The sequence below is a fragment of the Gymnogyps californianus genome, chromosome 1 (assembly GCF_018139145.2).
Source record: "Gymnogyps californianus isolate 813 chromosome 1, ASM1813914v2, whole genome shotgun sequence".
Lineage (NCBI taxonomy): Eukaryota > Metazoa > Chordata > Aves > Accipitriformes > Cathartidae > Gymnogyps > Gymnogyps californianus.
The window spans coordinates 45,862,270-45,888,608 of NC_059471.1; the positions used below are offsets into that span (position 1 = coordinate 45,862,270).

At 40.9% G+C, this 26,339-nt stretch overlaps 1 protein-coding gene across 1 annotated transcript in view; it reads left to right on the top strand.

Annotated features, from left to right (window-relative positions):
- LMO7 (LIM domain 7) overlaps nucleotides 1–26,339 on the top strand; it is a 133,162-nt gene that overhangs the window by 34,821 nt on the left and 72,002 nt on the right. The window contains exons 2-4 of the mRNA XM_050900323.1: nucleotides 806–876; nucleotides 4,537–4,606; nucleotides 24,199–24,305. Of these exons, the coding sequence (XP_050756280.1) occupies nucleotides 806–876; nucleotides 4,537–4,606; nucleotides 24,199–24,305 (248 nt within the window). The remainder of the gene's footprint in view (nucleotides 1–805; nucleotides 877–4,536; nucleotides 4,607–24,198; nucleotides 24,306–26,339) is intronic.

The window sequence follows — 26,339 nt, forward strand, 5'->3', positions numbered from 1 at the left end:
CCCTTCAAGGGACATGGGAAAAGGCGGGATCTAGTAGGAAGAATCCAAGTGAGTTTAGACTTGAGCAGGGTGCTGCCTTGATGGTCTCATTTGAGATGGAGGGAGTTAATATCAGGAGCAAATATCTCTCTCTCCTCCTCCCCCCCCCCGGAGAACAACTTTGCTGAAAACCTGTAGGCAATGCTTTTGGCATTGGGTATCTTAAGTCCTTTATAAGACATTGTTCTTGTTCACTGCTTTTCACTCTGAATATGAAAAGTAGTCCCATTAGTATAGTCTTACTGCTTGCCGAGTAATAGGAATTGATGTGCACATGGTAATACAGACTTGCTGGAGTGGTTCTTTAGTCACACTCCCTTAGGTGCAAGCAGCAGGAAAAAAAAACACCTATAAAAATACTTTGTGCCAGATATCATGAGTATACACGCTGTAATATGAAGTAGGAGATAAAAGACTTTCCTTCTTTTGCACTTCTGTTTGAAATTTATTTTATGCTTTTCAGTGTGGCTGGTATTGCTTTAGAAAATAATAAGTATTCCCACAGAATTTAGCTGAAGATTGATTTACGTTAGAGGAAACTACTTGAAGATGTTGGATCTGACTTCTTTTGAAGCATAAAGAACTGTTTTTTTTAAACACTTATTTCTTTTGAAATTAGTATAAGAAAATAATAGTATGAACTAACTGTTGAATCAAAAAATTTTTGTTGGTTTTTGGGATTTGGGTTTTTTTTAGTACTTAGATACTCTTGTTAGTCCTGATTCTGTGTGTGTATCCAATTAACTCTCAATTCTTATTTTTATAGACGGTTACTGGGAAAAGCTTTGGAACCAAAGACTTTCGAGCAGCTCTAGAAAATGGAGTCCTGTTGTGCGAGTGAGTATTGACTTACCTATATAAAAACCCTTCAGGTTAACATCAGTTGGCCATTTTCCTTGCTGGCCTCTGAATTTTTTTTTTTTTTTTTTTTTGAAAGTACCAAAAGTATTTTGTAATAAGTAATTTTGGTTTTTTAATACCTGTTGTTTGCTGTGGGAAGGAAGAACAGCTTTCAGGCATCCTCCTTCTAGATCTACATGTTCCACGTGTTGTCCAACACACTTCTTCATGTGTTACCTAGAGGATCGTGCTGATCCTCTGGCCAGTTGATTGGGTTTTTTGCTTGTAATGCTCATGGTATCACTGGGCTTTCTCTTCAGCTTGTGCAACGTGGTGTGGCCATGGCTGGAATCAAAGCACTCAGTTAGCCCTATACCCACTGTTGTTGTTTGGGTTTGGTTTTTTGTCCTCCATCCCCACCCCTTCATAAGAAATTATTGTAAACTCTGTGTGCTGGTTGTTCTCTAAATCCTGAAAGCTACCTGTTCCTACCAGAGATCTTTACACTCAGCGAAGTTTTCTTTTAAAAAGTACTGAGTTTCAGAAGTGAACTTTACAAAATTGTACATTAAAGATAACAGGCAGACATTTGATTTCATATGTCTATTACTTTCTAATACTGCTCTTACGGTTGCATCCAAGTATCTCAATAATGTAGAATCTATTGGATGTCATTTGGCATACTTTATGAAAACATACCTTTTTAAAAAAAAAAAAAACAAAACCAAACACTTTAGGATGATAAAAGTAAATGGATTGGGTCTCAGTATGACGTAGAAATGTGTTGTCATGTATGTGCACATGCAGTCCAGGTTTCAGTACTTTCTGGACTGACTTAGTTATTGCTTTCAACAACAAACTCTGACCTCAGCTTTTTTTGGAGTGCTTTCTCTAAAAAGCTTCCTTGTACTTATAGGCTTGGCGATAATGGGACTTGTCTGGTTTCGTTGCTAGACTGAGTCAGAGGTGTAAAATGTCCGCTCATCAGGTCTCTTCCACATATCTGTAATTGGTTTTGTACTTACTGGAACAGGTTTCCAGGACTGGAAGTGGTGCTAATCCCTTAGTATTTTAAGGAACAGCAGGTGTAAATGTCATTAGAATGCCAGTGCGAGAGAAATTTTGTTAGAGAACTACCTGGGACACTTAAAAGAAATCTCAAATCTCAGAGCCCCTCTTAAATCAGTTCAGCCAAGCTAACTTTCAGAAAATATTTATAAAGGTTCAGTTGTCTGAAATTTTTTTTTGCTATATATCAAAAATAACCAAAGCAAATGCAAAAAGTCAGCATTCCTGCATTTCCCTTCTGTGAATATTACTGTTTTCTGTCCTTGCCTTTATTTTCTCTTTGGGCCCTTTGCCCATCCAGTCGATCTTGCTAGTTGCTTCTGCAGTTATCTTCGTGATATGGGGGAGTTGATTCATTTTGAATGATGTTGTGGAGATGGACACTGTATTTAAATTGCTTACATAATGAAATGTTAACTAGACTGAAATGTGGTAATAAAAATAGTTTATACTTTTAATAAGAAGGTATTTCTTCAGGTATGTGTTTAGTGGGATGTGTGTATTGTATTCAGCTCTAACTTTTAAATAGTGTCTTTAAGAATTGGCAGTGAACTGATATATTCTAATCCTCTGATATCTTCATTGTTGACGCTTATTTGGCAAAAGAATATGGACCTCCATCTGCCAAATGCAAATCAGTTAAATTTATCTGTAATTAATAGCCATATGCAAGAAAAACATTCTGTAATTTCTTCAGCTAAGCAGCTTGCCTTAGGAGGCACACAACTTTCTTTAAAGTAAAAGATGCCTCATTATGTTGCACTAAATCATATAGCTGTCCTCCTGTGTCATAATTTTAAATTTGACATATTTGAAGTACAAGGAGAAGTAATTTTCATAGAAATTCTGTGGAAACAGGAAAGAGCAAGATGGGAAAGGTTTTCAGATGTCCAATTTTCACCAAAGTCAATAGAGTGCAAGATCTTAAATAATTGAGGCAAACTAGACATGACATTGCCCATTTCCTTGGTTCACCTGTGACATGGCCAATTAAGTGTCCATGGATATATTATCTCTGGAGATGGTATGTTTGACTTAAACTATAGCAGATAAGACCTATACTTGCACCACATATTCCTATAGCAGTCCAATTGGTTTGTTTGGCCTAGTTAATGACCAAGTGTGCATGTTGACTGGCTGATCAGTAGTTGACAAAATAAAGCCTTTTACGTTTTACCAGATCTCCTGTGTATACATTAGAGGAAGAAAGTCACTGAAGTTTTCCTGATCACATACTACTTCATGTTCTTAAGTACAATAAAGCAAATAAAAATTATGCATTTGGAAGGTAAAAAAAAAAAGGGGGGAACCCAAAGGTTTGGGTGGTGGTTTTTTTTTTTTTTTTTTAATTCTCCCTCAACAGATCACTTATTCCCCCCCTCCCCCACGCCCCGTGGAAAAGCCATCAAATATATTTTGTTTACTAAATAACTTAATGCAGCTGAAAAATCTCAGGACCTGCAACCATTATTTCTTCTTCTGCAGGCACTTAGAAATCTATCCTCCATTCCAGTGTGTATAGGTAAACTCTGTTCTTGTGTTTATTTTCCAAATACATTTGCTGCTTGAGCAAAAACTGCCTTTTCCCACATAGAGTTTTAAACTCCAGGTCCTGACTCTGCATTGGCGTGGGTAGATCACAAAACCTTGCTGATGCTTTGTGGGGTAAAGGGTCTGGCCAGACAAGCAACAACAAGAAGAGGGAGCAAGTCCAAAATCTTCAAAGGTATATAGGGAGATGAAGTCTGCAGGGTGTCCTGAGGTCCCCGTTCTCTCTTGATCCTGTGGTCTAGCATGTAATTTGGTGAACCACAGTATTTCCCTACCTCCGTGACTGAAAACCTGGGTATAAAGGTGCAAGGAATTCTGTGCCTTATCCTCACTGCAGGACAAGGTATGCATTTGGGCTTGTGTACTCAACAGTGATGCGTTAGTCTGTCCTATCTTCTCAGTTTAATTATGAATTTTATATAAAGTAAGAGTGATATGAAATGCAGTCTCTTCTGGCTGAGACTGAAAATGACTTGCACGTGTAAATTATATGTGCCAAAAATTATTGTTGCACACATCATACTGGGCTTGATAGCATTATGAAAACTGAGTTGATTTCTTACACTTACAGAAGTATCAGTGCTTTCACACTGAACTCTGAAAATTAATATTCTGATATATTTTTGTCGACTTCTGCATCAGAACTTTAATGTGAAGAAAACCTTTAAATGGGAAATTTGAGTCTAATTAACATCACCACCCATGTAGCAGACACACAGATCCATTTCTGCCTATGCCTATCCAGGCATTTTCTTTTCTTCTTTCTCACTTTGCCATTCTCAGAAATATCTTTTTTGTGTGTGTGTATGTGTGCGCATGTGTGACTTGTCCCATTTTTGCTTCTACAGTCTGTTGTTGCTTGTCACTTCTTGGAAAACTGATTTAAAAAAAAAATTTAGGAGATGTTAATAGGTTCAAATTTACTTGGTTCAAGTCATATAAGTTAGGACTATAGGCGAAGTATTTCTTAATAAGCATTGATGCTCGTGCTTAAATAAAGTTGATTATGTAACAGAAAATCATATGACTTCTTTTTAGTTTGATTAACAAGATCAAACCTGGCATCATTAAGAAGATCAATCGTCTGTCAACTCCAATAGCTGGCTTGGTAAGTAATGACATCAAATCTAATATCTGGGGTATGACACCAAGTTCTGTTTGTTTTTAATGAGTGCTCTCTTGCCTATTGTTCTTACGTGGTCTTGCTACAAAAACCTACTAAGTTTTCAAAATTTTAGCTCCATTTCCATTTTTGTTTAAAAATGTACCATTTATACGTTGTCTTAGACAGCAAAGGTTACTTGTGCTGTGATTTGGATCTGTAACTTTAATCAGCTTGTCACTGCGTGAAGCTTCATCATCCCCAGATGTATCAAGCACTGATGGCTCCTGTGCATAAATCTATATAGCATTACTTGTCTTTATTTAAAGGCCACCTTCCTATTTTATATTCACCAGCCACTTTAGATGTCCCTTTGTTAGGGAATGGGCAGACTAGGAAATGTTCTGTGTAACTGGAGTATTTTTAGAATCTGCTTCTCCCCACCCACAGCAAAGTTTAGGTTGCATTAAAATAGCTCTGATGATGCAAAGATCTCTCCTCAGGCTTCAGTTGAGGGATTTGCCAATGTTTTGGCTGTAAACTGCGTTGTTGGGGGGAAGGGGGAAAATACATGTAATCATTTTCACAGGAAATTTAAAAGATTTCCTATATGCTGTCTAGCAAATTTGCTGGTCAGAGACTGTAGGATAAATTTTGCAGCCATTTAGCATCAGAAACCCTTTTGTGGGTAAACGAATTCAAATAATTTTTTCTTTATAACTTTTTCCTACAAAGGCCTTGTTGGCTATTCATGTCACTAGGGTATCTAGGCCACTGAGTCCTGTCACCAGAACTATTGGTCTCATCTTAAAAGACCCAAGGTGAACAGGGGCATATGCATGATTCCTGTAACAAGTGGAAGATCCCACTTTATGGTAAACATGCAATCTCAACATTAGGGAAAGTTACCTTATATCTTAATAGGAGTAGAATGGAAAACATCTCTAGATACTTGTATTTATGTTTTAATGGGATGAGCTAACAAAACATCTGCTTTTGCTGGTCAACTGTGTATCTCATTAGAGAAGAAGTGTAGTTAACTTGGCCAGAGGTCATAAGATTGGGTTAACTTGCCATGTATTATTGCACAAGCTGAGAATGTGCATTTCCACATCAAATGAATGTAGAAAGTATTAGTTGCCTTTGTCCCAGAAGAGCTTAGGGTATTAGGCTTGCGAATAATGAGTGCTGCACATTCTTTTCCCGTGAGGCATCCAAAAAAGAATTCAAATGAAACCAAACTTATTCTGGGGAGGACAGCACAGTTATTCTATCAGCAGTTTGATTGCCTAGATGGCCTCTGTAGTAGCCATTTGTTCCAAACCAGAAAACCATAGGCTAGATTTCATTTTTGTGGTGACTTAAGTGTTGTCTTGAATCATAACTGTAAGAACTCTCATTTTTACATGCATTTTTTTGCTTGTTTCCAGATGCAAAAATTTGGAGTATTCATTAGGTGTGTAGTTTATATCTTACTTGTAGTGTATTATTGTTCCTTCAAGTTGTTTCTAGTTCCTACAAGCCTTCAAAAATAAAGGGGAGGAAAGGTGAATGATTCTTGTAAACCAAGATCATCCAGCGGTATTGTTGTTAAAATACCACTTGAAGACAGTCATTGAGAGAGCTGATATTTTATGTTAACCCATGGAAAAGGTTTTACGTAAATACTTCAGTTTCAGAAGATCGTGATTATGAGGGCCATAATGGGAGGGTTTCAGAAGATGGTGCTTACGATGGCAGTAGTGGGAGGGGAGATGTATTTTCCCAGACTTGAGAGGAATGTGCTCAGTTGTACCAGCTTTGAAGAGTCCAGCTTTCATCTCGGCATGTAAAACTCACACTAAAAACGATGGGTTTGTGCATTTATAGAAAAGCAAGCATTGGTACCTGACAGGCTCGGGATACTGTGGCTGCTGAACCATAGGATTTAGAGATGGAAAGAGCTTGCTAAGCAATTAGCTGGTAGGCTTGCTTGCCACAGTCTGGAAATATTTTAATTGTTTGTAAGCTGCTTCTCCCACAAATCTGCTTCTAGACAGTGTTTTGTGTGGCTTTGTATATATACTTCTATGGCTCTCACTTCTGCTGTTTTCAATGTCTTTCGTTCTTGTATTAATGGCTCCCCACCAAAGCTTTATAAGATTTAGAAATTACTGTTGGTAGGGGTACTTTTTTCTGGGTTGTGTTTTTTTGGGGGGTTTTTTTTGTTTTTTTAAACCAGATGGAAATTTTAACTTCAAGAGACGGCATTTTTTTTTCTAAAGGATAAATAGATACTGCAACTTGAATTCCAGTCTTGCAAATCCTGTAATCTGAAGATCTTTTGATCATGTTTTTTCTACAGCTCCTCTCCATGGTCCTCTAGACTCATGTCCTCAAGTCCATTTCCAAAACATTCTATGCACTCATCATTGGGCAACTAGCATCCATTTCTCTCCTGGCTTTTCTGATTAAAAGGAAACAAAAAAACTGTATTCTTAACAGTTTTGTGGCAGTGTGATTATCAGAAGGAAATGAATGCTTTAAAAGACATCTTGTTTCTTTTTTTTTTCTTTTTTTTCCTTCCCCTCCAGGAATTTCTTCATGTTTGGTTTTGTTCTATAGGGAGTTAATATATTTGACTTTCATATAAGTGTGTTTTTTAAGCTTTGTGTTCAGTTGAAATACTTGGCAGCTTTTTTTCAGCAGTACAGAAATACGGTGCTCAACAGGCATATTTGGATGAATCTCCAGAAGGGTTTCATTATATTGTTTCTTTGACTTCATGGTTATTTTGAAAACAAATTTCTTGAGTAAAATAGGAAGTGAAAGCCTATATGAATAATGAAATGTTCTGTTTTATGTGGAATACTGTGTGCTATACTTTTTTTGTATCGAGTTAGGGTGAAGTGTTTTTGGTTTTGTTTTTTTTTTTTGATGAAGTAAACACATTATTAATTTGTTATGTCATTTACTTTTATGACACCTTAATTATCGTAAAATCTAATAGGGGCTTTATATTAGCAGGATTGCCTAAATTCCAAGCACATTTTAGACAACTGAAAATAAGCTTTAGCTTTCACCTTTAGTTTGATTATACTGCTGTCTAGTGATTTTTGGGTGTGGATTGCAGTGGTTCAGCTGTAATCATGGTGGAATGGATAAATAAATACATGTGTTTTGATGATTAAATACTGAAATGAAACTCAGCATTCAGTTAACAAAAAATGCTGAATTAGTACCAGACAAACTTAAAAAAAATTGATTAAACTTATCCCCAGTTTGGCACGGCACAGGAAGGCAGGGCTGCAGCTTGCATGGAAGGGTTTATTAAAACTCTCTGAGAAGGAGAGTTGGACCTGGCCATAACTTGATGTCTATATAGCAGCTTGCTGCTGCAGCCCCGCTACTCCGTTTCTCTTCAGAGGCACGTACCTCTCATGGTTTGGGTGAGATCTAGCCACTGTCTTAGCCATGTTTATTTATTCATTTATGTTCCAGTTTGGAAAACTGAACTGCTTCACTGGGGGTAAGGCAAGTACCAGAGCAGTTGCAGGGAAGCAGTGATCAAAAACGAGTGACCAAAGAAGCGTCCATGCAGCTCTTGAGGTGGTTTCCTGAGCAATGAGGCGTGCTGTCTGCAGGGTGCAAAGGACCAACTCCAGCGGTAGTTGCAGAAAGATGCCACTTGCTGCAGGTTGATCTTTAACAGCGCACGGCAAGTTTCAGAGATGGTGATGTCCCCGTAGGTTTCCTGAAGGGGAGTTAGCTGGGACATGGCTGTTAGTTTGTTTGCTTTCATTTTGGCCATTTTTTAAAAATACCGTTTGTTTAAAACTTTTGCACTACAACGGTTTCTGGAAAATGAAAATTTAATTTCTGCTTATCTTTCAAACTGTCTAAAATATACAGTTTGTGTAAAGAGCAATGCGTATGTTTTCCCTAGTACAGCAGAGCAGGCAAGCAAACTGGCACAGAGTAGCAGTTCCTGAAGCCCTCTGGCATTTCTGGGGGACATGGTAAGGGTAACTGAAAGGTCAGAGGATTGGGGCAGCTGGGGTTTCATTATGCACAGTAGTGAAAGTACAGTCTGCCTTAAAAATCCACTTTTTCTGGTTCATGCTTATGTGAAACAGAGATTGGATTTAAAGAAAATGACTCAAATTGATAAATCTTGCTGGGTTCAGATCCTGCAAACTGATTTTGCTTAGACTTCTCAGGGGGTGGGGTGGTTGAAATAAAATGAATGCTTAGCAAAAACAAACCCGAAGAAAACCTGGTTTTTAATAAATATGGGCTTTTCAGCTTGAATCCCAGCATGTGAGATGGTTTGGGTATAATCACACAAGGGGGAGGACTTTGTGGTCTGACAACATATTTTCCAACAAGGCTCTGTGGAGCATTTTGAGGTGCATCTCTGGCTCCAGCACCGTTGTTCCCCAGAAACCTCATGTTTCCAACTCAGTTGGCTGAACACAGAGAGAATCATGAACCGGGATGGAAGTCGTAAGACATCATGAGACAGTGGGAAGATGAATGAGTTTTGTATAGTATATGCAAGCTCAACATATCTGTCAGAATAATACATTGCTCATTGCTCAGGATAAGTAACTGTATGCTCTGTAGCAAGGCAAAATTTTAGTTAGTTTCCAGCTGAGACCAGGTGGTGAAGCAAATTCAGAGTTAGAGTCAATATCTCCTTTGGAGAGTGGTAGCTAATGGGCACCTTGCCTTGCAACATACCAATTTGGTTGTTCAAGACCATCTATCTTTCCTTGCAGCTCCTGTGAGTAAGGTGGAAGTGCAACACTTTGCTCTGTGGTTGCGAAGCGTTTCGTTACATCAGAGGCGTGAGGGCTGTGGTCAAACAGGGCAGAGTAGAAAGCTATTCGGTTTTTAGAATTGTAAATGAAATGCCATTAGTGCCCTTTTTTTTTTTTTAAAGTTGGTCCTCGATTTCAAACGAGTAGAGATGTTGCTAACTCTGACTGTCTCAGTGTGCATGCTGCATGAAATGCTATCTTCATTAAGTTCTTCAGCTTTGACAGAGGGTTTTTTGGTGAACTTTTGTTTCCCTTTCACACAAGAGAATAAAACTGCACATCTCTAGGCAGTCCCAGGTTTGAACATGTGCATCTGAAACACTGTAGAGTGGGATTTTTTTTTTTTTTTGTTCTAGTGGAGAATTAGGGTTCCTTTAGGGTGAAGAGCATCTTGATAGTTTTCCAGGCAGGATTTTTGAAACACTTATTTGCCTGGTTCACCAAGGCCAAACATGCTCTTCTGACAAGTGCTACTCAAACATCATTCCCTCTCTTTAATGCAATCTAATATAACACCACTACATTCTATAATTTACTGACTTAATGTATCAGAAGACAGTAATTCCACTTGCACCAAGACAACCACCTCAAACAGTGGGGGGAGAGCCATTGTCTTACGGAGATCATTGGCATGTACCTCCTAAACGAGGAAAGTAGGGAATAATAAAGGTAAGAAGGGAGAAATATGAAAGAAAGATATACCAAAATGAAAGGGGAGATAAAGACAGGGGTGGAGAAGATAAAAATGCTGCCATTAAAAAATATTTTTCTGAGCCTTTGTGCCTAACACTTTGCAAACCATGGAACCGCCCTGGTACTTCCTTATCTCTTGTCATCAAGTAGAGCTGGCCAAAATTTCCTTTTCTGTGGGAAAGTTTTCCTGACAGGGTTGGAGTTTTTTTGTGTTGCAGGGGAATGGCATGTAGATGACGTTTTGACTTTATTATAGGACACTTTAAAAATGATTTTTCAAGTAAAATCCACACTTGCAAAGTGAAGATTATTTCAGTTGCATGTTTTATTTAGGACTTGGCTACAAAGTTCCTTCTCTACATTACTTAGAATCAAATTAGTTATGTTTTCCAACTAAATTTAAAAATCTGATGGTAATATTAATATGAGAGGTTTTATTTTAATTTAAAAAACAATCCTTTTTTCAAAGCAGCTCTACTTCCAAAGTTCATTCCTTCATGCTGAAAATCCTATTTATTTTCTCCTACTGTTCACCTCTTTGTGTTTAGTATAGCCTTTATATTGGTCCATGCTTCCTTTCTTTCTTGCATTTTGTATTTCTTTTAAATAATTTGAATTTTTAAATATTAAACTCCTGCTCTGTGAATTTGACTAGTATGGGCTACATTAGTAATATTAATAGTAGATTGTCTGGTATGAGAAAATGAGTATAAGAGAACTTCTTCTCCTTTCTGTTCTTCATGGCAAATGAGGAAGGGCAAATACACAAATACATGAACTAAGTTACATAAAAGCTACTGTTATTTGCTTTGCTTTGCTACCAAACACCAAAAAATAAAGGCTCAAACCCGGATGGGCTTGCTGGTTATGCAGCAACTAACAGTGTCCAAAAACGTTCCTAAGAAATAGCCTCATAAATTTTGGTTGAGAGCTGACTAATGAGCTGATAATCATTTGATGTGCTCTGTTTGCTTGTCTGACATTTCTTTTTGCAGCGATGAGGGAGTAGTACTGAGTGATGTGGAGCATTGCTTTTTCTTCTGAAGGTTTAAGTCCCCTTTTTGACGAGGACCAGAACACATCACGGCTAACACGGCGGCTGTGGGCTCTGCCTCGAGCCGTGCCTCCATTGCCCTCTCTCATGGCTGACCTGGGTCTTGGGATTTTGATTTGTCCATGGACTGTAAATTCAGAGGTACAGGGTGAGTGTGTACGCAACACTGCTGTGAAGAGTGAAGTTGCATAAGTCCTATTTGATGTCTTTCACCTGAAAGCTGATTAGTCTGGTATTGCTTTCCATAAGGCAAGGCACAAGATGATACATGTCTTTTTCTGAGAAGTTGATAATTTCAATGTGTAAACAAAGTTGAAGAGGTATCATCGCCCATTTTCCGGATGAGTATGCGCAGCAAGTTGTTGGGGAATTCAGAAAGACAAGTATTTTAAGAGACTTCTAGTTACTTGGCATAATCCTTACTTACATGAGTGGAGATTTTTGTTTTACAGTAGCAATTGGTGTTTCTTGTGACTTTTAACTTCAATATGTCTAAAACTGAAGAGGAAGGGGGAGAAAGTGAAAGTGGATATGGTCTGACAGAACTCATGCCCTGCATCCCACGTGTGCTGTCCTTTATAAGACAGCCTATACATTTAATGCAGGCTCAGGAGCACTTCACATGGCAGAAATGAGGTCAGGTTCCTCTTTATAGTAGTAGTTATCTACCTCTTTTCATTCGATATCCTTTTTATGCTGCAGGTAACAAAACTTCCCAAAAGTGTTATTTTCCTCTTTCTTGTGGGAAGCAAGAGATTTGCAGGAAATGGGAGACATTGCACCCATTTTTAAAAAGGGTAGAAAGGAGAACCCTGGGAACTACCAACCTGTCAGCCTCACTTCTGTGCCTGGGAAGATCATGCAACAAATCCTCCTAGAAGCTATGCTAAGGCACGTGGAGGACAGGGAGGAGATTTGAGACAGCCAGCATGGCTTCACCAAGGGCAAGTCTTGCCTGACCAACCTAGTGGCCTTCTGTGATGGAGTGACTACGTCAGTGGACAAGGGAAGAGCTATGGATGTCATCTATCTGGACTTCTGTAAGGCCTTTGACATGGTCCCCCACAACCTCCTTCTCTCTAAATTGGAGAGAGATGGATTTGATGCGTGGAATGTTCGGTGGATGTGGAATTGGTTGGATGGTCACATCCAGAGGGTAGTGGTCAGCAGCTCGATGTCCACAGGGAGATCGGTGACAAGTGGTGTCCCTCAGGGGTCCGTACTGGGACCAGTACTGTTCAATATCTTCATCAGTGACATAGACAGTGGGATCAAGTGCACCCTCAGCAAGTTTGCAGACGACACCAAGCTGGGTGGTGCGGTTGACACGCCTGAAGGACAGGATGCCATCCAGAGGGACCTGGACAAGCTCAAGAAGTGGGCCCATGTGAACCTCATGAGGTTCAACAAGGCCAAGTGCAAGGTCCTGCACCTGGGTCGGGGCAACCCCTGGTATCAATACAGGCTGGGGGATGAAGGAATTGAGAGCAGCCCTACAGAGAAGGACTTGGGGGTACTGGTGGATGAAAAGCTGGACATGAGCCAGCAATGTGTGCTTGCAGCCCAGAAAGCCAACTGTATCCTGGGCTGCATCAAAAGAAGCGTGGTCAGCAGGTCAAGGGAGGTGATTCTGCCCCTCTACTCTGCTCTGGTGAGACCCCACCTGGTGTACTGCATCCAGCTCTGGAGTCCTCAGCACAGGAAAGACATGGACCTGTTGGAGCGGGTCCAGAGGAGGGCCACAAAAATCATCAGAGGGATGAAACACCTCTCCTATGAGGACAGGCTGAGAGAGTTGGAGTTTTTCAGCCTGGAGAAGAGAAGGGTCCAGGGAGACCTTAATCTCAGCCTTTCAATACTTAAAGGGGGCTTATAAGAAAGATGGGGACAAACTTTTTAGCAGGGCCTGTTGCAATAGGACAAGGGATAATGGTTTTAAACTAAAAGAGGATAGATTTAGACTAGATATAAGGAAGATATTCTTTACAATTAGGGTGTTGAAACACTGGAACAGGTTGCCCAGAGAGGTGGTAGATGCTCCATCCCTGGAAACATTCAAGGTCAGGTTGGATGGGGCTCTGAGCAACCTGATCTAGTTGAAGATGTCCCTGGTCATTGCAGGGGGGTTGGACTAGATGACTGTTAAAGGTCCCTTCCAACTCAAACTATTCTGTGATTCTATGATTTTTTCCAATAAAGAAATGGTAATTGCCAGGAAGGACAGCATAATTTTAAGTGATTGTATTTTACTATACTTAAAAAACAAACAAGCAATTTGAGGCACCATGTTCTCGCTGTTTTTGTCGTGTGTTGTGTGTCATCGTCCCCCGTGTCCGTCGTCTGTGTGTGTCCCCCCCCGATACTTCAGCCTGTTATTATACTCAGCTTGAAACCTATCTGCTCTGGCAAATGATACAGTTTCATTAAATACTGAAAAACATTTTAATGTATCGTGGTATGTTTACTGCGTTGTTTTAAGTAAGTGCAGTAACATCTTCAGATTTTTAAAGTGCTTAAACCAGATGAGGACTTCTACCTGACTGTTACCAAGCAGGTGACTAGGATACACCTTAAGTATCTAGTTTTGTTCTGACAAGTACAATTACGTGGGAGGGGAAACTTTTTTTCTTTGATAAGTGGTCCAGCTGAAGTGCTCAAACAAGTTTTCTGGACATAAAAGAATTTATGTTAGTCTGAGAAAATATCTTTTCACCTCGGAAGTGACACAGTATTTCAAATGTAACCATCAAACAATGTGTTAAATGTCTTATTTAATGAATTTTAGTGAAATTTTGTCAGTGCTATGAAAAATGCAATTGGAAATTAGCATGTGTGTTTCCATTGTAAAATTCAGAAGTTTCAGTTGCCATTACTTCAAACTCCTAAGCAGATGTTGCTTCAAATTTGGGAAAATGATGGGCACACAAACTGGGGGATGAAAATCCTGATTTAAAAAAAAAAAAAATTAAAAAAAATAGAAAGTTATGACTTTTTGTAGCCTTTGTAAATTTATGAAGCATTTTGATCATTATGCTTAAGAATTTAAGAAAAGTCTTACTTCTTATATAAAAAGTTTTTAAAATGTTAGATCTCAGAGTACCTCGCAAAGAGCTGTTTACCATGGTTTCAGTTCTAAACCTGAAGATAGCAGAGCATCGGCAGAGGGAGTTTTAGTGGCTTTCCTGAGGTCAATCAGTAAGTCAGAGTGGGGTAGGGGTGAAATTTTGACTCTCAGTCCAATTCTCTCATAGACTATACTGTGAACCAAAAAAAACAAAAATATGTCTGACTTGAGTTCTGAGAACCTAAAACTATAAATTAGCAAATGTCAGGAGTGATACAAGACCTGATAGGAATGTATGTGGAACTATAAATCACTTCTGGTACTCTTTCTACTGTCTTATGGGAAAGAGGAATGTGGCTTGTATGGAAATACCTCTGTTAGACAATTAAGAAAAGAGGGTTGTGTGCTAGAAAGGAAGTATGGTTATTAATAGTTGGAGATGACATTGTTCTGTAGTCTTTCAATGCCTGATAGTGGGAGTATGTAATCTCGGCAGTGGTTTACTGATGTTTTGTGCCCTTCTGCTTGAAAACATATGGTATGTTTCAGCCTTAGCTCTGAATTTCCTTTAATTGTTTTCTGTTGCTGGCTAAACACTTTGAAATGTAGGGTGTGGGGAAAGGGGAGGTTGATGCAAACTCTTTGTGACATTTTTTGTGACATTTTTAGTAGCTGCTCAAGAGTTCGATCAGGCAGAATGAAACCCAGGGGCTGGATTGAACTTGACAGGTTTTGGGTGGGTGATGATGAAATGAAAAGTATCTAGGAGACATAAGTGGGGAGAAATTATGTGGGTGCAGACCCCAAGTAATGGTGGTTCAACTACTTGCCCTGGTCTCTTGTCAGGGGACAGTAAGTGCTGTGCTTGTTGATCTCCGTGAATCAAAAGTAGCATTTTGGGAATGCTTTAAACGAGATCATGTCTTCCAAATCAATGCTTCCAGCGTGTTACTGGGATGAGATGTCAAAATGCTAATTAATTAATTTCAAAATTCTTGTAAACTAACTGTAAAGTAATATGATGGGCAGCAAGAACTTTCTAATGTGGAAACTTTTCATCCCTCCTCCTGCTCTAAACCAAAGCTCTGAAAAAGTATGGCCTTTTTTGCCTCAACTTGCCAGCACTTAACAAAATACATAAATATGGTTGCCAAATGAACTGCAAAAAATTTCCATTTATCAACTCAATCAGCTGTAGTCTGTGGTATACTCTGTCATTTGTGTGCTATTTTTATTTCCTTAAATAACTGATGACTGTTTCTGTGTTTGTAAAGAAACATTCCTTCCTAACTGGAAAAAAAATGTCAACCACGTAGAAAAGGTACACACCTTAAATCATACTTGTGACATTTATAATCTGATTTCTCCTGCCTTTGCCAAGGAGGCGTGGTGTTGAGATTTCTTGCAGCAGTCGGCGTTTATCTGTGTTAAATCTTCATAAGCTGGACACTACAGTGCTTTTTTTTCTCTGGCTTGTCAGATATTTATTGGTGCGCGGTGTTTAAAATTCATGGCAATTTCCAAAGAAAGTAGATGTTAATTGCAGCGGTGATAACTTTTTCTGTGGTATCAGTGCTGGAGCCGTACAGCTATGCTACTCACTCTTCTGTTTGGTACAAAGTCCTCATACCACATCTTTTAACGCCTGTCTGAACACCTCCGCGCCCATGTGCCTGTGCTGAATCACCCTCCTCCGGTGATGTATGTAAAAGATCTATTAAATACGATGCCAACACCAAATGCTGCTGAATGCAGGGTGCAGAGAAGCTGCAGCTGCGGTGACCGAGCTAGCTTTCTGCGGGGCGTGAGGATGGGGGGAGACACGAGGAAGCCTGGCACTAAGGCAGATCATCTCCGAACCCGCTTGTTGATCTGGGCGTGCAGGGGGAGCTTCTCTGCACCGTGGGATGAGCCCACATAGGGCAGCAAGGGTTAAATAGGGTAGTAGGATGCTAGTCCTCTTGAGAAACAAAAGATGTCTGGCTGCTGAAGGAAGTAGAGTTAGAGGAAACTTCCAAATTCTCTTCTAAGAAGAATGAAGTACTAAATCATAGTCTAAAAATCAGGGACTATGTGAATTGAGGATCTGAGGCAACTTGCTGTGTTTCAAGCCCTGCGTACAGAAGGGCTGAATTTAATCTATATCATATTGTTAACCTGCGTGAGCAAAACAGAAGAACTTGTGTATACAAATAAAAAAAAAAAGGGGGGAGAGGAGGGAAGGAAGCTCTGCCAAAACTTTCAGTGTTTCAAGAACAAGAGGTCTTTACTACTTTTATTACTCATTAGGCTTCAGGGGAGTTTCACCTTTAAGTGGATTACTGTCATTCCAGTTCTGTGTAGTGGGGTGACTTGGCACTGGAGTATTTTACACACTTCACTTGTAAAGTCTGTTTTGTATAAACCATTCGGGGTGAAAAGCACATCACTTGAATTTTTTTTTTAATTTTTTTTTAATTATTGTATTATTTATTTTTTTTTCTTGACTTTGACTGGAATGCAAGTAACTGGTGGGAAAGTTAAGGCTTGTCTAAACACGGAAGTAGCCTGGGATGGTTATTCCATACTGGCTTTCCGAGCCTATACTTTCTTTACAGGAAGAATGCCTGCAAGCAGGCCAGTTAAATTCCCTTTGTCTCGTCCAAAATGAGATGAAGCTGTGAAGTGCAGAGAGCTCTCTCGATTAACAAAGCATGTCTGCCTGGGGTGCTCACATGCTGTACTTTTGCCCTTCTCCTTTCCAGCTGGCCTTATTTGGTAGCAGTGACATCCCAGAAACACATCTGCGGTTTACAACCTGATATTCACTCTCCCTTATCAATAAAAGGCTCATTTGGTACATGTTGTTGCTGTAATATATGGCTGTAAAGTCATAGCGAAGGTTACGCTGTAGCACGGTAAGAGACATGGGCCCGGGAGGGATTTCGAATCACTGGGGACACTTGGTCCCTTCCTGTGTCAAGCACCTTGAAAGTCGTCAACTTGGAAGTCCTGCTTCAAAAAAACCCCATTAATTTCTGTTGTGTGTTTTCCTTAATCCCGTTACTCCTGTTGGAAAGAAACTGTGGAGCTCAGTGCTGCAAGAGGTTGCAGGCAGTGGGGTAAGCCGGGCAGAGAAGTCTTCTGCTGGCCGTTACACACAGCAGTGGGCAGTGCCAGGAGCTGAGGAACAAACTCTGGGGAAGATCCTTCAACCTACACCTTGGTCTTACAGAGGTCCATGACTGGCTGCTGTCATCACAGATGGAGTTGGGGTTTGGGGGATGGATGTGCCTTTTTGTCGAAAACCAAAATGTTTCTTATCTAAGGCTGCTTCAGAACATGGTTTCCATAATGGCTGAGCTCTGCTGAGACCTGTGAACTGCAACAGCAAAGAGGAATGTTCCTTTTCCTGGCTATGATTTACTATTATTTATACTGGGAGCACCAAGGTAACGAGAGAGTTTATGGAGGAAGTTTCATTCCTGCATTCTGGTAGCAGGAGCACCTGCTTTTTGAGAGGAAGGCTGGAAGTGAATCGTTAAAGAGTTGGTGTCTGTAATCCTGTGTAGAGCTGGGGCAGGGAATCCTTGTGTCAAGGATCACAGCAATTTATTATTTTACACAATGTGGAAAAACAACGAAGGGCGCATGGAGGGGAGTGGCAGAGCAATTAGCACCGTTTCTGATCTTTGGCCAATGCAGTGCTCTGTGTACGCTATTATAGGTGGGATAATTTACTGAACAGAAGCCTTGAGGTCACTCTAAGTCAAATTATGCCTGCAGGATGATTGTTTTAATTATTATTTTTAGTTTTGGGCCCAAAAAAGGAGGAGAAAAGTAGTTTAGTCCATCCAGTCCTCCTCCCCTTTTCAGATCAAGGTTGAACCCGTTAGCAGCCTTCAGAGAAATATGGAGAGCCGTAGGAACTGGGATCGCAGTCTACAAACGGGATGAGTGGGTGACGGGCACTGAGCATACTGACGTGCAAGGCCAAGGTGGTAATTGGGAGTTCCTGGCTCCCAGGCCTGTGGTCAGACCACAAGGTTGGTTCAGCCCCGTTCCCTGTTCTCCCCCCTTGCCCCTTCTGCCCCCACCCCGCACCCGCAGCCGGTGCTAATAACCGAAACATACCTCCGAGGAAGAGCAGGTAACCCGACTTGTTCAACGAGCTCCTGCTGTAGGTTTCTTCCCTTACCCCACCTCCCAATATAAACAAAGCGTAGCTGTGCAGTGATGCTGCTGCAAAATGCAGCTCTAAATTCTGTATTAAACTGATTTGAGCCAGCTTTAGTAGTCAGTATAATGCTGTGTCTATGAGAAACATTTTCTACTTTTAAAAGTACACCTCTTTTTGTAATGGAAATAGGCCCTTACTTAAGGGAATGAGGGTGCCAATAAAGAGGGTTTGTCATGAATGCAGAGCTGAAGGAGACACAGTGTAAGCTTTCAAGATGACTCCAAATGTCTTCATAAATGTAATACTAAGAAAAATGCCTGTCAAATATGATCTATTCAGATGATTTTCAGAATTCTGTAGCCAAAAAAATGCATCAGTCTCTCCTCCTAAAATGTCAAAAGTTTTTGTGCTAGGCACTGTAGGTACCGGGTGTTTTTTTTCTTTTTTTTGGGGAGCCTGGAAATTGAAAACAACTTCTGGCACCAAGTCACGGTCTGGATGATGCTGTAATACTTCCACGCAAATATGCTTCACGATCCTGCAAGCATAGGATGCCATTATGAAATTCTGTTCCCATTCTTCACCTTCATACTCTGCAAAAAAAAAAAAAAAACAAAAAACCAACCTAAAATCCCCAACAACAACAAAAAAACAAAACGGAGCTTGAATAGCAGTAGAAGTAAGGGCTTTAACTGAAAAGGTGGGTATTTGCATAAAAGTAGGAGACAACCTGGAGGACTGTCTTCATCTATTGGCCGATGCAGCCAGGAAAAACAAAAACACCATGTTAATTAAATTGTTTTTCTTCCAGATGCCAAGTGAATTGAAAGATGTGCCATAACTTGCATGCCTACGAGATCTTGCTGTGTTTCAGTGCATGCATAGGGCTTCAGAGAAACAGTTAACTAGGGAGAAGACAGGCTTACCACACAGCCTGACTGCACCCTAAAGAAAGCAAATGTATTTACACGCTTGTTTAAATTAATATTCCTGCCCCACCCAGATAATCATGATAATGAGGGGGTTATTTTTTTAATTAAATTGCAGCTCAAATATACAAGCCGAATTTAGCGTGATGTTGCGTTGCACGTTAGTAGTCAAAATAAGATGGTATTTACACATTCTTACGTGGACACCTCTCTTCTTAATTACCTTTCACTTCATGCTCTTGCACTTTAGAGATTTTTAAAATTCTTTTTGTATTTTATGCACTGCATGTCCCTTCTCAGGTTGGCTTTTTTTCCCCCCTACTTAAGGTCAACTCTTCCTTGATCCTTTTTGCATCTCTACTTTTGTCTTTTCCCTCATTTGCCTGTTGCTCGTGCTATTTTTTTTTTTCTGTTTTAGAAGTGCTCTTTCTTTTTTCTCTGTGTTTTTTAGGTGTTGAGGAACCTATGTACTTCCCCACTACCACCATCTCACTAGCGCTGTGTGTTTGTCTTCCTTTTCATAGTGCTGCTCTACCTTTGTCTCGAGTTCTTGCCATGGTGACATACATTAGGAGCTGATCACAGGTACAAACACAGCACTGCTGCCAGTCATGATCCCTCGATTTTTTTAATTACTTTTAAAAATTATTATTTTTTAAAGGAAGATGTCCATATTCTCATGCTTTCCCATATAGTGAATGGCTTCTTTGTTCTCTTTGTGGTCTGGAGGATAGCGATGGAAATGAGGAGCCCTGCAGCGACAGCCCTGCTCTTCCCACTCCATTCACCTGCTGGAGGTACAGAGCCCTGGTGCAGCCCCTTGCCTAGGAGCAGAAGCAGCACTGAGGTCCGGCAAGGAAGGACAGGGAAGACTCAGCTCTCTCCTCTCCTCCTGTCCATAAGGTTGCAGGAGTGAGAAAGGCAACCCTGCTCTGCTAGGACGTTGGAGGGAGGGCACGGACCACAGTCTCACTTTCAATATGGGCATGGCATCTTGGCTCCTTCTCAACATTGGTTAGAGGGGGATGCTTTAGCAACAGGCAGAGGGAAGGTTTTGTGACTAGTGATGCCCCATGGGGACCAGAAAGGCAGGTACATGCCTGAAAGTGTGCGGTATCATTTGTCATTCCTCCGAACGGCAGTATTTAAATGCCTGCTCGTGGATGACCTGCTTCACACTGTCAGCTCTGTCTCTCCCGTGTTAGGATTTTGCAGAGTTTTTGGGTGCGGTTTACTTTGAAGTTTGAGGCAAAAACAAAATGCTGAGCGGTAATAGCTCTACCTAGTCAGCATTCTGCGCTGTGCATTTAATGTAAGTCTGTACAGCGTGTGGGAAATTCAAGTCGTGCTGGGAGCATCTGAAATGCTCTGCTGTTTCATCATGCATCTGGGGAAAAAAACAGTCGCCCCCCAGTCTCCTTCCAACCTCCCCACCCCCTTCCACCAAAACACTTAGAAGTAGTAATAACATACCAGAAGTGAATTGCACTTGAATTTTGTGGTTAAGACTTCAGGCTTTATTTTTGTTGTGATTTAAAACCTGTAATTCTATGATGCTAATTCCAACTTCAGATGCTCACGGAAATGCACTGATGGAGCTCTGTATTAAAATCATCTAGTTGATTTTTGTCCACGTTATCCCTGGTAGTTCAGGAGCTTTCTCTTTTAACGGTCAGAAACCTTATGTTTTCTGCATAAATGTATTTGATCTGCCTGACCATGGATCCTTGCTTTTGGACTGGGCAGCTCTTCTCTTCCATTCTGGTTTTGATTGCCTTGTGCTGGTAGATGGCAGCAGTATTGCCTTTCATGCTCCATTTTATTGGTATAACGGAACCAAGTTCTCCAGTTCTCATTATATAGGTCCCTTGTCTTCCCTCATTATCATACTCCTCTTTCTCTGCAACTCTGCTAATTTGAATCTTTCTTAAATTTAAACAGCCTGCCCTCGTTTACAGGGATTGGGAACACCTTGGTGGCAGAGGGGGGTTGTGGACACAGGCATGAACCCTTTTTTCTCAAGCATGCCACTTTGGTGACTTGTGGTCGCCAGGAGATAGGTCTGGTGTGTTGTGCTCCTCCAGGCTTTTGAGTTCTGAATGTTTTAAAAAGAATACTTTTTGTGGAGTACGACGAGATTCAGATTGCAGTATACCCTTTTGGAGTTGAAGTGGTAACGACCATTAGTCTTATTAAAGTACAGTTATATTGGTAAAAGGAATAGCATGATGGCTTCTATATTTGAGCGCATTAATCACTGAACAATGTTCCTGTTCACACTTCTAATGATAAATCTAATTGCAAGGTTGATAGCTTGTCATTTTTTTTTTTCTGCTTATTTCTGTGGTGCTATTTAAAATTCATTTTCAGGTTCATTATTCTCGTAGAGTTTAAAATGGCTGCTAGCTATTTTGAGACCTGTAGCTTCCGTGATTTACTATGATGATTAGGGATGGTCAAGAATAACTTGGGAAGGACGGTATTTAGAAGTGCTGATTTGCTGAAATTATACCTTTTTGTGTCAACATCCAAACCTGAGCAATAGCCTTTTGGGTAACCTCTCTTGATGCTCTGGGGTGAATTCCAGGCCCTGACAGTCAGAGAGCTGGTGTTGGGGTAGTCACCTGCGAGATGGCAGGCATGATCAAACGACTGGCTTGGGAGCTGGGGGGAGGCAGATTTTGAACCATGTTTTATCCTGCACGCCAGTGAGCACCGTGAGCAGCTGTGTTCTGCCTCCCGTGTTATCTCCCCCTGCCTCTGACCTGTTTCTGAAGGTCTTGACTCATGTCGGTGGTGATGTTCTCAGGGGCTGTAAGTGTTATTTATCAGAGGGCTGATGTCTGATAGGTTTAATTGCTGTGACACCTTCAAAATTTAATTCTCGTGCGCCAACGGTTTGGTGGTTGTACAGCCGAGCAGCCACTGATGAGTAACTCTTCTGCTTTGTTTTCGTTGTGCTCGGGGTGTAGGCAGCATCCATTTCTGTAAATCTCTTACTCTTCTTCCTTGTTTACCTGCACAATGTGCTTGTTCTCCACAGTTCAGTTGACGTAACCCATCGGTTTTTGGAGTTTACTCTGAGTTTTGGCGACTGGTCAGACCAATCAGGGCATGTTGCCTTGGTGTTGGTGTCAGTTCTGTTCATTACCTTGCAACTACATGTTTCTTCTGCTCTGTTGCTTTCTTCCTTTGCCTTACCTGCCTGTTTCTTGGACTCCCAAGACCCCTGAACACTGACCTGATAGTTGGATGTGTTTTGTTGTTTAACAAGTAGTTCCTCTTCTTCTCACAGTGGAACTTTAACCTGTGGCCTCTTGCATGCAGAAGAAACGATACCTTTTCAAGTCCTTGGAGTTTTGGTGGAGAAGTAAATGTCCCTCCTGGGGTTGCAGTCCCAGCACGAAGCCCTGCCTTGGCCACTTGTGCAGGCAGCCCCTGGGGTATTGCAGGAGCTGATGCAGAGGCGAGGTTGCCCGTCCCCCATCCTTCCCAGCCCCCTCCTCTCATCTGCCACCACATCGTGTCCCCCATCATCACTGTCATGTCACATCCCCCCGCAGCAGAACAGCCGCCACCATGGCACATCGCGCGTCAGGCTTTGGGGCGTAACCTTCACGGTGTGAGACAGTTGGGATCTTTCGGATGTGATAACACGGGGCCCGCAGCCTGCATGGGGAATACCTTGTTCAAATATTTTCCTTGAATGAAGCCATGTTTACAGACTGATAAGAAATACTAGAGTCCTAGGGACCTTCAAAACAGAAGGTTGTGGGGATTCTTGGGTTTGTTTTGCTTTTTGAAGTCTGTATCAGAAGCAGCTGTTTTTTTTCTTTGTGGATTTTTTTTTTTTAAATAAATTTCAAATGATGGAATAATTGCTAAGTCCAGTGATTATGTGTCCAAAAAAAAAAAAAGTTTAAAGTATATTAAATTGCTGAAGCGGAGCTTCTCCATACTGTGAAACTCTGATACCAGTACCTTGACTTACAAACCCTTCGAATGACAGGGCTGTGCGTAGCTTATGAATTAAGTAACTTTGTGTACCTTTTCCTGTGGCTTCCAACTGAACGGAGCAAGTGCACAAGAGGGCACATTCTTTTGTTGTTGATAGCATTCCGCCTTAACAAGAAGGAATTTCTTGCCTATTGTTTATGAAGTGGAAAGAGATCACAAGTTGTATAATCTCTCTCTGTATCGTTGGATTTTTTTTTTTTTTTTAACCTTGCTCTTGCAAGTCAGTTGATCCGCAGCAGGTGCAGCGAGTGGGTGCTGTAATACACCACACCTATATTTTGTTATATATTGGTGTGAGCTGGGGGGGGGGGAGGGGGGTGTGTGGAGAGGAAGAGGAGGAACACAAAGGAGAGAAAACCCCCCAAGTAAGGAAGCAGCAGAGCTGAATATGGTTTGGTTTCTGTCTCTCCAGAGCTTTGCTCAGCAACCAAACCCAGACTCCAGGTGCAGTATTCCCTCATCGGTCTGTGAGCATAGAAACGGCGCGTCCCTCCTCTTCTTCCTCCCCTGCCAAGAGTTTCTGGGTGGTGAATGTCAGTAGCTGGAGTTATTTTTAAAGGCAAGAGGTGAGGCTTGTCGTGCAAAGCTAGGAAGAGGGCGTTTGTTTGCTGAGCAGAGCTGACATCAAAGTGGAGACTGCTGCCTACTGGCTCGCCACTGCCTTATGCCAGGTAATCTTTAACGTACCCCTCAGTCACCGAGATCGCAACCCAGCCTGCCTGTGTGCATGAGAAACGACCTGCGTTTATGATCCAGAAGATTGCTTTTTCAGTATTATTTCCATGAGCTGGACTTTGACATTTAAAGGCTCACACTAATCATCTTGCAAAACCTGCTTAGTGCTTTTAACTAAGCAACTGCTTTCTACTTCTCTTCGCAGGATAATATAAATGTTTTTCTGAAAGCGTGTGAAAATATTGGACTGAAAGAAGCTCAGCTTTTTCACCCAGGAGATCTTCAGGATTTGTCCAATCGAGTTACAGTCAAGTGAGTTTTGTGGTTTTGTTTTCTCCCTCCCCTTCTCCCTCTAAGCTGTTTCACGGTCTTTTTTTTTTTATGTTTGTCTATGGAAAATTCTTCTTTTAATCTGGTACGAGCAATTCAAAATACTGTGGCGAGGGTTTAAGCCTTATTAAGACTGGTAGATAAGATTTGCACGAATTTAATTTAAAAAATGAAGTATTATTATGCCTTACAAGCAAACTAATTGTTAATGAATATTTATAGCATTTAATATATGAGACAGAAACTGTTCAGGTTGTTTTAAACTTGGAGCAAAATCAACTGTTAAATGATATTGAAAGCATCGCTTCCCTTTATGCTTTGAGATTACCGATGTAAAATCTGAAAGGCTGAGGTGGTTCTTCTGGTACTTATCTGAATGGCTCTGAGGTTCGAGTGTGGTGTTCCTACAGGACCACGGGTCTCGCCACTCCGAGTGTTAATCAAGTGTTTGTCACCGAATGTCACATCTCCTGTCAAGGGGTGTGTGTGTGAGTAGAAACCAAGTGCTGAATTGCACAAAGGGTAATTATCATGTTTACAGAGAAAAGAGTTTTCCTGTGAAATAGCAGTGGTTTGGTTCTGAAATATAATTGGTGGATTCTCAAATTTCAGGACTGCTGTGTCTCCTAATAGGAGTTTTATTACTAGTTTCTGGGAGGTTAAGGTGGAGCTTTACTATATAGACACTGAACAGGTTTTTTAAGATAAATGTGTCGTGGAAAAATATCATCTTGGGGCATCTTGCTTAGTTACAGTATTAGCTGTTTTTCTTGTGTTGGTACAAAGGGTGAATTTATTAAGTGTCCAAAAAAAGGGAAAGCTTTAGTGAGTTTTGCTGGAAACCTGTCAGGTTAAATGTTAAGAATTGATTCCTGTCTTAAATTACCAGTTTTATCAAAGAGGAATAGGCAGTAATCCTTCTGTAAATACAAGGAAAAAAAATATTGTGAAATGACACATAACTGCTTTAATTAGAAAGAAATCTCTTGTAGGTGGATTGGGCAGTAGCTTGTTGACATACTCTCTGCCTGGTTTCAGAATGAAAGTTCGTACCGTTTTGAGGTCTGATACTTGAGATGGCAATGTGTTTTCCAATCTTTGACTCATACCCGAAACATAATTTCTTGCTAATGCGGTGTTTAGGGACTTGGCGCCTTTCCAGGATGCCAGTATTCTCTCCGCTGGTTCCTGCGTCATGCCAAAAGCCGGAGGGTTGGTAACCTCTGCCATGCTTTAATTATCCACAAAACCCTTGGTAAAGTTACTTTGGTGGAGGTTTGCTCCAAGGGTATAGCTGGGAAGGGTTGGAGGCAGTCAGGAGCTGCTCTTCAGCAGCGTCAATAGCGACAAGCTGAAACCCGGGGGAGGTCGAGTTAGCGAACCGTTGTGCAAGGTATGTTGTCCAACTCGTCCCTACATTAACCGCGGTGCCCAAGTGAGGTCAGCCATGAAATTCATCCACTGGGTCCGTAACCAGGGTTTTTTTGGATCCTTTCAGCTCTGCCGGTTCCCTTCCGAGCTCTGCGAGCAGAGGGTGAGGCTGGAATTTGAAGTCATCATAAGGCAATAGGGGTTTTAAGTCATACCTACTCGGCAACAGATTACTTAGTGTTTTTCAAAAAAAGCAGATTTAACCATTGAACATTTCTTACAGACAGCAATGGAAGGGGTTTGGGTTAGAGTCGAAAGAGCTGCCAGCCGTTTAGCCATGCTCTTTTAATTTGTTTCAATATAAGTTCAATTTTCCACATGTTATGTATCATATGACAGTCCCACAGTGTGTATAAAATGCTTACAGAGTAATTCAAAACTTCTGTATCTGAGCACGCTGTAAAGTGGTAACCTAACCATACTAGCACATTTTGACGTGTTTAGGAGTTTGGAGAGGGACGGGAGGGAAGTTTTATTCCAAGAAATGAAGGAAATAAGTTATATGAAGATAACTCTCTCCATTGAAAAGTTAATTATGCGTCATTTGATTAGCCAGAGGGCAAGCTAGTCTTCAGAGGGTTTCCA